General features: G+C 34.7%; 1 protein-coding gene across 1 annotated transcript in view; it reads left to right on the top strand.

Annotated features, from left to right (window-relative positions):
• WNT1 (Wnt family member 1) overlaps positions 1 to 12706 on the top strand; it is a 21058-nt gene extending 8352 nt beyond the window's left edge. The window contains exons 2-4 of the mRNA XM_053704955.1: positions 1927 to 2186; positions 3725 to 3990; positions 12215 to 12706. Coding sequence (XP_053560930.1) covers positions 1927 to 2186; positions 3725 to 3990; positions 12215 to 12706 — 1018 coding nt within the window. The remainder of the gene's footprint in view (positions 1 to 1926; positions 2187 to 3724; positions 3991 to 12214) is intronic.
• The last annotated feature ends 776 nt before the right edge of the window (positions 12707 to 13482 follow it).

Below are 13482 nucleotides of genomic sequence, written 5' to 3'. Positions count from 1 at the left end.
TGCTGAATGCAGGATAAGATATAGTTGATAGACCAGGTCAGATGAAGGGGTGTATTCCCCAAATCGTCACTTAATAAAAGGCACTTGTTGCTCCTATTTGTAAGTCCAGAGAGTGCTGTCTTCTATTAACTATATATATATATATATATATATATATATATATATATATATATATATATATATATATATATATATATATATATAAATTTAAAATAAAAATAACATTTTTTTGTATGTGAACTCCTTTGGGGTTAGCACACACTTCAATTAAAGTCTATGGGGGGAATAGCATAGTGCTGTCACAATATCTAAAGTCCTTTAGTCAGCGTGAGTAGGGTTTCGATTGTGCAGAAATGTTTCACTTTCAACTTGAAATATGTGCGGTAACGTGCAAAACCTTTACTTCTGGCAGTGCTATCGCTGGAGCAAAATTGCTAAATAGTGCACCACTTGTAATCTGGCCCTGAGTGTAAAGACTCAGGCGATGTGGTTGTGTGGCAAAGGCAGCAGAGAATATAATTTAACTCATATTTTGCAAAAAGGAAACGAGCATACTTTTAATGGCATTATATCTCTAAGGGGATGGAAGTAAAGCATTCAACTTAAAGTGAAGGTCAATTTTCTGCAATGAGTGCCCGGTTTTTAAAAATACTTTTAAAAACAGGGGCACTTTCATTGATGAAAATTTACATTGCACCGGATTTGTAGAAATACTTACCTTTTACTTCTGCAAAGCCGGATCGACGATCCCCCGCCTTCTTCTTCCTGCTGTACAACCACAGCAATGACGAAACCGGCTTCCTCCAATCACAGCCGGGCATCATGAGATGGACGCTCTGGGGTGCAAGCCATGATTGGAGGAAGCCGGGTTTGTCATTTCTGACGTCAGTACAGAGGAACTGAGGCTGGGATTGCCGATCCGGGTTTGCAGAAGTAAAAGGTAAGTATTTCTACAAATCCGGTGCAATGTAAATTTTTATCAAAGAAAGTGCCCCTGTTTTTAAAAGTATTTTTAAAAACCGGGCACTCATTGCTGAAAATTGACCTTCACTTTAAAGCATCAATTCCATTTCCTTTAAATATAATATCTTTGTAAAGGTTGTAAGCAGCAACATTTTTTTTTCTATCCTGTAACACACATACATTTCTTTATTCACATATTTGGTGTGATACTATATTATTACAATATTTTTCCTTAAGGCAAAGGGCTTTAGCTTTGAGATACATACATATACATCTTTAAAGATGGATATGTATGTATATAAATATATATATATATGTTTACAAATGTATTTATATGTGTATATATGTATTTACAGACTTATATACACATATAAACACATAAATACATATGTATGCATATATAGAAGTGCATTGGAGCCCTTTGCAGCTAGTCAGATGAAAACATGTAAAAGTAAATGTATGCAATATTCATATTTTCATGTTGGATTTGCGCATATTAGAATATGTGATTGGGTATGTGCATGTTAGAATATGCAATCTGGTATGCGCATATGTGAACATGCAATCATGTTTGTGCGTGAGTAGGGTTTTTTCCCACTTTTTTCTCCATTGTCTTCTATGGGGGAATAAGTTATCGTTTGCGTGATAGTCTAATTGCGCTAGAAGTAAGCTGTTTTATTGAGCGTAGGATCTGCTGAGCATACAATCACAGATAGTATTAACTTGTATTCAGATTTTGCTTGCTCAGAAAGTCAGTGGTGATGCGTAACAAATTGGGGGTGACACAATATTCATCATCTTTGTCATCTGCACAGTAAAATCTTTTACTAGATACATTTTTGCAAATTCCTGTAAAGTATTTATAAATAAATTGAAATGCAGTGAAGTCTATCTCCGTTTTGATTAGAATGTCCATTTAAATACCATTTGACATAACTGTAATGTGATCTCTTTGTTCTTTAGGGGAATAGTAAATTCCGCTTCTTCTGGGAATATCATCCCTGGATCAGATGTAGGACCAATTCCATTGGTGCTGGATCCAAGTCTGCAACTCTTGAGTCGTAGGCAAAGACGCCTCATCCGTCAGAATCCTGGAATCCTCCAAAGCATAACACGAGGCCTGCTTAGTGCTATGCGAGAGTGCAAGTGGCAGTTCCGTAATAGGCGCTGGAACTGCCCAACTGGCCATGGAAACCAAGTGTTTGGGAAAATTATCAACAGAGGTATATTTCTTTCTCTCGCTCTAACTATTGGTTGTTTTTTTCTTCCTGTCTGTCTATCTAAATATCTATATATTTTTTTATTTCCATCAATCTATAATGTATCCGTTATTCTGTCTGTCTGCTATAAAGTAAATGCCAATTAGAAGCTAGTGTCATTCTATTTTTAAAAACTCTAGGGGCCCGTTTATAAACAAGAAAAAAAATCCATGCATGGAGCAAAATCACTAAAAAACTTTCTCTTTTTTAAGCATTATATTGTAAGATGTCTGTTTCTCCTTTACATCCATAACCCTGCTTGGTGAGATAAAAAGCAATAAAGCTGAAATTTGAATTTATAATATTCTTTGAGGGGTCTCACAGTTCTAACGAGAATTTTAGAGCAAGATTTATCAAGCGCAAGGAGTAATTCTCCTATAGGTTCTCCTCAGCTCGCCTTTAAAAAACTTAGAGAAGTGCATCTGTGCGCTCAAATTTATAAAAAAAAATAGGTGTTTTTTTGTGCTTCTTCATAAGCAAGCTGAGGAGTTGTAAAGATACATTTCTTCTGTCTGATTAGTATCTGCGCCTTATTTATCTATGAAAATAATCAACTATACTCCCATGTAAGTCGCATATGAACAAATAACATTATTTATAATGCCTCTCTTTAGTAAACCATCATGGAAGAAAATAGTTCTGTTTTTATTATTTTGCAATACTTTTTATATATTATTTTTGCACCCCAATAGATATTATTTTTGCACTCCAATAGTTTTTTCCCGCTCCAATATATATTTTTTTGCACTCCGATATATATTTTTATTGTGCTTCATTATATATTATTTTTGCACTTTGCTGACCCCTATTTTTTTTCTAACATTGCTTTTACAACTGGTAGAGAATAGATTTCTAAAGCTGTCCTCCACAGTAGTTATGGAGAATTTTAATGCACGCATTTGCAGAAGAACTGTCAGTCCGCTATAGGAGAAAAGGAATGATAAATTTATAACTGGTTGAATTAATGAGGCGTACGATAGGAAAAACAATCTAATTTAACCCTTTTTTGGCGCACCAATGAGAACAAGAACAGAGTAGGAGAATTTTACAGTCGAACTTGCCCAATTTTAGGCATATTTTTAAATGATAAATAGAGGAATTTATTTGTGCGCACATTTTAGGCGCAAATATAGGAGAATAACAATGATAAATATTGTCCTTAAAGACCAGACCAGAGACCTTTAGAGATACAGGCTCTTAGACTTAAAAGGTTGGTTATAGGGTAACTGCATCAGTGCAATGAAACAATATATTTTTTTCTTGTAAAAAACAAACATTTTAGACCCAATGTTTTGTATAATTACTTAGATTACCAATTTTCTAACTTGGCAAATAAGGTAAAATGGATTTATTTTTTTAGTAGAATGTTAGTATTGAGTTATGAGTTATGGTGTGAAATGGTGTAAAGCATGCTAAGCTTATTAACTCGTTGAGTGGTTTTTTTTTTTACATAAGGAGCACCCTTTATCTTAGATTACAGATCTATTATGCTCTTTCCACAGGCTGCAGGGAGACAGCCTTTGTATTTGCCATAACGAGTGCTGGGGTGACTCATTCTGTGGCCCGTTCCTGCTCAGAAGGTTCTATTGAGTCATGCTCATGTGATTACCGCAGGAGAGGCCCTGGGGGACCAGACTGGCACTGGGGTGGTTGCAGTGACAACATTGAGTTTGGTCGGTTCATTGGTAAAGAGTTTGTGGACTCCAGTGAAAGAGGAAGAGATCTGAAATATTTGGTGAACCTGCACAACAACCAGGCTGGACGAATGGTAAGTATTAGTAGAAAATTGATCATTGGCGAAGTGATAAATTAAATCAGTAGCGCCTTTCATTTTTGCAGCTACATATTCTGCTAGTTATTTTAATGTTACATTTTTAGGTGCTGGCTAATAAAATTGCTTTTTTAAATTAATCTGAAACACAAAAGAAGTTTTTGGAATGTAACACAAAAAACATTTACACTTTTTTTTGTGCTTGATTATTAATGTGTAGTGTAAATGCTGCTATTTATGTGCAGGTACAAGATTAATGCAAGGACATTACAAGTATCTTGTGGGCTACACCGATAATACAAATAGAAAACCATGAAAGAGGACAGTTTTTTACTTTCAAATGAAATACCCCACTGGTGCTTTTAGGAGAATCCTATTAAGTTACAGACCACCCAAAACGTATAGTATTTGTTAGGGTATCACAAACCATAATAAAGCAACTCTGAAAATCAAGATGAATATGCTCCCTGTATAACAGAAACATTCAACACATAATCTATAAAATCCCACGCAAATTTTTTATCTGCTGTGTGCGGAGAGGTAATGTACAGTAAGTGCTCACACTAAAATAATCCAAAATTGCAATTTTATATCAAACACATAATCTTAACCATAGTTTTAAATAAGAAAGTCTCCTCTTTTCAATAAGGAGCATCATGTCCTAAATAAAGGCCCTCACCACAAGCAAACGTTAGGCATATGTGCAATACATGAGACATCTACCCCCTTACATCCTCTTATTTGACATCAATGATTTTTTTTTTTACTTTCAATGTTTTATTTAGTGTAAGAAAAAAGGTGTTACAATTTCAATTAGAATATCACAACAGGGGTTTAAAGGTCATTCCGCAAAAAATAACTAGCACGAAGTATAAACATGAAATTTCACAGCTTATTATATTTCAAAATTACACTTAAGTAACTGTTAGACTAAGTCATTGCGCAACGTCCATATGATCATGAAAGAACTGCAAAACTGTAATTGGAAAAAAGATCAACTCTCAAATTAGCACTATGGCAATTTTAACTAATTAAAGGAATAGTCAAGTCAAAATTAAACTTTCATGATTTAGATAGAACAGGCAGTTTTAAGTAACTTTCTAATTTACTCCTATTATCAATTTTCTTCGTTCTCTTGGTATCTTTATTTGAAAAAGCAAAAATGTAAGCATAGGAGCCATCCCATTTTTGGTTCAGCACCTGGGAAGCACTTTGTGATCGGTGTCTAAATGTAGCTACCAATCAGCAAGCGCTACCCAGGTTACATTTTTGCTTTTTCAAATAAAGATATCAAGAGAACGAAGAAAAATTGATAAAAGGAAAAAAGGAAAGAAAAAAAATAAGAAAAGTATTGATAGAGAGAAGTGGATTATTCATCTTCCGGTACCTGCATGCCAACAGGTAATTTAAATTTGGGTGAATAAATAAAGATGACTACATATCAGTTAATGGTGTGTTTCCAAGTAGATTGATACACAGATATCCAAACAGCCCAGATTAACTCAAATAGAGTGATGTTGTTAACAGTATAAAAGGCCTATCTTTCCATACAATATATATAATCCATTATCTCTACTACCATAGAAAAAATTGGGGGCATGTCACTTTTCTATGATCTGGCAATGATCAACTTAGCGGCTGTCAGTATATATACACAGAAATAACTTTGATGTTTAGGGAGAGATTTAATACCTAGACGTAGTAGTGCTGCTTCCGGGGATTTTAGGGAGTTTTATATGAAATTTGGACAGAGTGGAGAAACTAATATCCCATAAAATCCTTAGTTTGGGGGCAGGTCCACCAAATATAGAGGGAGACCCTCTCCACCCCACATTCCCTCCAGCATAGAGTTGATATAGTATTATTAATTTTAAATAGCCTGAGAGGAGTGAAATACCTCTTTGCGTGTTCACGTATTCCCTCTAAGAAGTCAATGGAGAAAAACAAGTTGTAAAAGAAAACAAACACCCTACTTGCGCGCAAACACGATTGCATATTCTCATGCATGCTAACCTGACATGAAAATATGAATATTTCACATTCCAATGTTCTTCAAAAAGCAGAATATGTTTTATTTATTTATAAATAAATATTTCTACATATAAATGATGTTTTTTTGGTACAATATCTATAGATATATACAAATATATATAGGGATATTATTTAGAAATAAAAAGCACATATTCTGCTTTGTGCAGAACATTGGATTTTCAAATAATACATAGTTAAAACCTTTATTAAATATGAATTTTGCATAAATATGTTTTTTCATGTTTTCATCTACTTAACTGCAAAGGGCTCCAAAGCACACAGACACACATATATATGTCTACATATTTATTTAATGTCTTAATATGTCTGTAACTACATATATACACATATAAATAAATCAATACATATGTACACATACATAGACATTTATATATACATACATATCCATCTTTAGAAATGGATATGTATGAATCTCTATGTTAAAGCCCTTTCCCTGCCTTTTTTGTTCTTCTAACACATAATATGTTTGAGCCCATAAAACTTTTGTGTGCAATATTTTTTTAAATAATTTTATTAGATAGTTAATTTGAGTGTAACTATACTTTGTATTTTTTTATGTGTTTTGTGCAAATTTTAACCAGTTAACCAGAGCTCTGAGGATGTGGTAATCATTCTAGCGTAAATTAAGAGTGCGCTCAAGCGATCGCATTTACTTTAAACTAGTAATACCAGTGATAAACCCCTTATCAACACAAAGTCTGTCGATCAATAGATACTGGCCTTGAAACACCAAATCAGAAACTGTAGATCTTATTTGAGTCCACAAATTAGGATGGGATTCAGGAAGGCCAACAAATAAGCCCTACACAAAATGAATAGTGGAAGGGTGAGGTGCTACTTCAGAGTAGCGCCGGATCCTGTCCCACATGTTTAGACATTCTAATATTATAACAGTAGATATTCTTAAAGGGACAGTATACTATAAAATTGTTTTTCCCTTAATGGGTTTCCAATTACCTTTTTACCAGCTGCAGAGTATAAAAGGTATGAGATTTGCTTTTTAAGGTTTATTTGTGTATATGAATTAGCTTTAAAGCCACAACCTAATAAAATGTGTTGAGCTTGTAGGTATAATCAGTTCTTATTACTTTATCACAGTGTGTACATATACATGGTTATTTATCCTATATATTTCCATAAACCAATCACCAATACTAGGAGAGAACAATGCAAAATTATCATTTTATTACCTTATCTCTTCTATACCCCACTGGGAGTGTAATTTATTCTACTGGCTGTGTTTACATAGTTATTCTGTAGCTTGGCCTTAAGGCCACAAACTTTCAGAATAAGTGGGAATACCACAGGCTAAATCAGCTATTTCAAATGCCAGTGTAAGGGTAATGGAAATACTTGTAAACAATTTAAAACACTCCAGCAGATAAAGTGGATCATTGGGAGTAAATTAAAGTGGAGACATTTTTTGAGTAAACTTTCCCTTTAAGGGACATAAAACCCAAAATGTTTTCTTATATGATTTAGAAAGAAAAACTTTCCAATTTACTTCTATTATATAATTTACGTCATTCTCTTGATATACTTTGTTGAAAAGCATATCTAAATGGACTCAGTAGCTGCTGATTGGTGGCTGCACATAGATGCCTCGTGTGATTGGCTTACCCATGTGCATTGCTATATAAAGATTGAAGCAAATTAGATAATAGAAGTAAATTGGAATGTTGTTTAAAATTGTATTCTCTGTCTGAATCATGAAATAAACATTTTTGGTTTCATGTCCCTTTAAGTTCCTAGAACAATGAGGAGGGACCCAAACCAGATCTACTAATAAAAGGCTATAGGGAAGCTTGTTCAATGTCCCTCCATCTACGTGTCCTTTGAGTTACTCCCCATTGCGAAATATGTGTAAGTATGGCCGCTTCATTGTACCCAATAACTGATGGAGAGGCAACTCCCCTATGTAATGTGAGTACTGTAAAGTTCTGTGTGCAGTTCTTGAACCTCGTCCTTGCCAGATATAATTAGTCATACCACTCTGAAATTAAAGGAGCAGGTGACTTGGTAAGCGAATGGGAAACATCTAAAAAGATACGTAGGTTTAGGAAGAAAGCTTATTTTTAGTGCTGCTATTTTGCACAGCCAGTTCCATTTATTTTTAGGTGTTCTTAATTCTGCTAGGAGTGGGGTGTAATTTTCCTGAATCACTCTAGCAATGTGATTGGATATAAAAACTCCAATGTGTTTAAGCTAATTACTGGACCACTTAGTGATATTTTTCTTGAAGGGACTGGGTATATGTGTTTTTGAATCCCCATATGAAGGCTTCAGTTTTGGTGTTATTAAGCTTATAAAAGCATAATTCCCCAAATTTTGAACATGTCAAATAATTGCGGTAGAGTTTCTAATGATTTGGAAGAGAAGATAGTAATGTCATCGGCAAAACAAATGATTTTATGGTTAGTACCAAACAATGTGATGCCGTCTATGTCTTGATCTCCTCTTATTTTTTTCTGCCAAAGGCTCAATTGCAAGTAACATAGTAACATAATAGATGAGGTTGAAAAAAGACCGAAGTCCATCGAGTTAAACCTATACAAATACTTACAAAAAGCTCAAGTTAAGCTTAAATAATCCAACTAAAAGGTGACCCATTTAATACTAGCAATCATATCCATGAATTTTGTTTCTAGACAGAAATGTATCCAAACAATTTTTAAATGTATCTAGGGTATTGGCATTCACTACCTCCTTTGGTAATGAGTTCCACAATTTTATTGCTCTTACAGTGAAAAAACGTTCCCGTTGCAGGAGATTACATCTCCTTTCCTCCAACCTTAAATTGTGACCTCTTGTCACAAACAATTTTCTTGGAATAAACAAAGATTCTGCCATTTCTGTATATGGGCCTTGAATATATTTATATAAAGTAATCATGTCACCTCTCAAGTGCCTATTTTCTAAAGAAAACAGACCCAGTTTGGCTAGCCTCTCATACTGTAGCTTAAATTATCCATTTCCCTTATTAGCTTTGTGGCCCTTCTCTGAACTTGTTCTAGTTCTGAAATATCTTTTTTTGCGATCGGTCCCCATAACTGCACTCTATACTCAAGGTGAGGTTTTACCAGGGATTTATATAGTGACAAAATTATGCTTTCCTCCCTAGAATCAATGCCTCTTTTAATACATGTGAATATCTTATTAGCCTTTGTAGCTGCTGCCCTGCATTATGCACCCATCTTTAGCTTGTTATCTATTACTACTCCCAAATCCCTTTTCTCCTCTGTTTGGCTAAGTCTTGTTCCATTTAAATAATATGTTGCCTGCTTATTTTTACTTCCAAAATGTAGAACCTTGCATTTTCCCGTATTAAATTTAATATTCCATTTACCTGCCCATACTTCTAATTTTTGCAGATCCCTTTGTAACGAAAGTTCATCCTGCTCTGACCTAATGACCAAACTTAATTTAGTATCATCTGCAAAAATAGTAATGTCGCTATTTAATCCTTGCCCCAAGTCATTTTTAAAAATATTAAAAAGAACAGGGCCCAGTACTGATCCCTGGGGGACTCAACTGATTACCTTTGTTCAATCTGAGTATGATCCATTCACTACTACTCGTTGCACCCTATCTTTTATCCAGTTATTTATCCATGAGCTAATATTTTCAGCTATTCCCAGTTCCTAAATTTTGTGCATTAATCTCTCATCTGGCACTGTATTAAATTCCTTTGTAAAATCTAAGTATATCATATCAACTGATTCCCCTTTATCTATATTTTACTTACTTCCTCATAGAATCTAATTAGATTAGTTTGACATGATCTATTTCTCATAAAACCATGCTGATTTTAACTCATAATCTTGTTTACACGAATGTGCTCATCAATATAATCCCTTCAATTATCTTGCCCACTATTGATGTCAGACAAACTGGTCTATAGCTTCCTGAATCATCCCTGCTTCCTTTTTTTAAGAGTGGTACCACATCAGCTTTATGCCAATCCTGGGGTACCTGAGGATGAGTATTGAAAAATTAAGAGTAGAGGTTTGTCTATAACAGTGCCAAGTTCCCTTAACACCCTTGGGTGTATTCCATCTGGTCCTGGAGTTTTATTTACCTTAATATTATCCATTTTGTTCCTGATATCCTCTATATATATTCCAGTTAATGGTATGGGCTGGCATGTTCTAGTTTGTTCCAAAGTATCGTCCATTGGTTCCTCTCTTGTGTATACTGAAGAAAACAAACTGGTTTAGTACCTCAGCCTTCTCCCTGTCACTGTTAACCATGCTACCCTCCACGCATTTTAATGTACCTATATTGTCCTTCTTGGATTTTTTGCTATTTATGTACTTAAAAAAACCTTTTAGGGTTGGACTTAGAATCCTTTGCAATTAATTTTTCTATTTCAATTTTGGCTAATTTGATTGCTTTTTTTGCATGCTTTGTTATATTCCTTATAAATATGGTATGTTGAGTCTGTACTATTTTCTTTGAATAATTTAAATGCCCTACGCTTTTTCTTAATTTCTCTTAACACATTTTTATTTAGCCACAATTTGGCTTGGATTTTTTATTTTTATAACCATATGGTATTTGTTGATATGTATATTTATTTAACAAAGTTTTAAATGTTATCTATTTATCCTCTGTATTTTTATTAGAGAATTTTGCTTTCTTAAAGTTAAAAGTCTTAGTTAAACCTTTAAGACACTGCTTATGAAAAGAGATTTCAACTGTGACCATGTTATGATCACTGTTACCCAAATGTTCTTTGACTTCTATGTTTGATATTATATCTGTATTGTTTAATAGAACTAAATCCAAAATAGCTTTACTCCTAGTTGGCTCCTCTATTAATTGTGACAAAAAGTTATCCCTGATAACATTTAAAAATATATCCCCCTTAGCTGAATTACTAGTTTTACTGGCCCAGTTTATATCAGGGTAGTTAAAATCTCCCATAATTACAGCACCGTTATTAGCAGTCTTACCTATTTGCATTAGTAGCATGTTCCAAGTAATATTTTTTTAGGATCCCCCCCCCACTCCTTATTTCAACCCACAGGGTCTCTACATTGTCACTTGTATCATAAATATCTTCCCTTATTGTAGGTTTAAGGTTAGGTTTAATATACATGCAGATTCCTCCACCCCTTTTATTATTCCTGTCCCTCCTAAATAAAGTATACCCCTCTAGGTTCATTGCCCAGTCATGTGAATCATCCCACCAAGTTTCAGTTATACTGTTAACATCATAGTCCTCTTCTGCAACTAAGAGCTCCAGCTCCCCCATTTTACCTGTCATGCTTCTTGCATTTGTTGTCATACATTTAATTTTAATTTACTTTCGGCTTTCATGCACCATCAATAATTATTTATATGTTTTTCAGTATAATAGTATGTTTTTTTAAAGTATTTTCACTGTATTAAAGGGATAATATAGTGAAAATTAAACTTTCACAATTCAGATGCAATTGTAAGCAACTTTCTAATTTACTCCTATTATCAGTTTTGTTTTGTTCTCTTGGTATCTTAATTTTAAAAAGCTGGAATGTAAGCTCAGAAGCCGGCCCATTTTGCTGATTGGTGGCTAAATGTAGTCATCCAATCAGCAAGCGCTACCCAGGTGCTGAACCAAAAATGGGACGGCTCCTAAGTTTACTTTACAGATTTTTAAAATAAAAATACCAAAGAGAACAAAGAAAAATTGATAATAGGAGTAAATTTGAAAGTTGCTTTAAATTGCATTTGCTATCTGAATCATGAAAGTTTATTTTTTACTAGACTATCCCTTTAAGAGCAATATATGAAGTATACAGCTGTACACATTGACAACCTGAAGTTAGTTTATGCGAATAAAGATCTGCAAACCCTCTGAGATGTTGAATATATCATCACAGATACAAACATTTTAGGTGTACAGTATTTAATACCAATACAATAGCTGCAGAAACATAGATATATTAATCTCTAGAAATATAATATCTAGTACCGTAAGTCAAAATCAGTTTTCCAAATGCATTGTTTTCTACCAAAAGCATATTGTACTAGTGTTTCAGTGTACATATCAAGTAGCATAAGTGTTTTGTATTTAATTACAGTAATTTTAATGTATTGCTTCATATAATTATGGCAAAAATGTATTCTCGTATTGTGCTAATTGAACTTATGTAAAGTAAATATTGTTTCTCTTGTGTTTTCCCAGACAGTGCTGACTGAAATGCATCAGGAATGTAAGTGTCATGGAATGTCCGGCTCCTGTTCCCTCAGGACCTGCTGGATGCGACTCCCACCTCTTCGTTCAGTGGGAGACACTCTGAAGGATCGATTTGATGGAGCCTCTAGAGTAACTTATAGTAACAATGGCAGCAACAGAGGGGGTTCTCGCAGTGATGTTCCGCACTTGCAACCTGAGAACCCCAGCCATGCCATGCCATCCTCTAGAGATCTTGTCTATTTTGAGAAGTCCCCCAACTTCTGCAGCCCCAGTGAGAAAACTGGAACTCCAGGGACTACAGGGCGAATATGTAACAATACCTCATTAGGACTGGATGGCTGTGAGCTCCTGTGTTGTGGTCGTGGCTATCGAAGCCGTGCTGAGTTGGTCACAGAAAGATGTCACTGCACATTCCATTGGTGCTGCCATGTCACCTGTTTGAACTGCACCAGCATGCAAATGGTTCATGAGTGTTTGTGACAGCTGTCTGGCTACATTCTTGGCTACCTTCTTGCAATCACTTATTCCTGTGGTGGGCTGCCTCATGCATACACTGAGGGTGGCCAACCATAATGCAAACACTGTAGAGTTATACAGGAACTCATAATTAAGGAGAACTGCTATCACTCCAAGATGTGTTGAGCTAAAATGGAATGGTCTCTACAATACAGAGGTCCAGCTGTCATTATGCTATTCTCTATACTACAACATGCTACCATCCTGTGGACAACTCATGCAATATTTCCAGGGTAAAACCAATACTTCATTCACAAAAAAGAACCTAACACAGGAGAAACTTCAACATTTGCTTCAAAATTCACTGTTCCAAACCCATATAGCTGAGTGGCCGACAGGTAATCTGCTATGACTGTTTATAATGTAAAAGCCTTTAAGCCCTCACCAACTGCCCATTCATGGATGAGCTGATTGACTGCACTGACAATAGGCAAGCTTTACTTTTGCCAATCTAACCTCTTTGCAGCAGAGAGGAACGGACACAAAATTATGTGTATCTATAACAAGTCATAGCTCTTGTACCTATATTACCTCATATATCAATATACAGTCACCATCAACAAAAGTGATGCAGTGTTTTCTTTGCCTATTACACAGCCAGTGCAAAACTACATTATTCTGTTTGACAAATAATCCATACTCTGATTCATATTCTAACAAAGAAACATAACCATATTTTTTTGGTTTATCATAGCTCTACAGAGGCCCATTAAGTGAAAAATTCCTTAATTCTACATGAA

Source organism: Bombina bombina, chromosome 3 (genome assembly GCF_027579735.1).
Source record: "Bombina bombina isolate aBomBom1 chromosome 3, aBomBom1.pri, whole genome shotgun sequence".
Lineage (NCBI taxonomy): Eukaryota > Metazoa > Chordata > Amphibia > Anura > Bombinatoridae > Bombina > Bombina bombina.
Note: the sequence above shows the minus strand (reverse complement) of the source record. Positions and strands in the feature narration are given on the sequence as shown.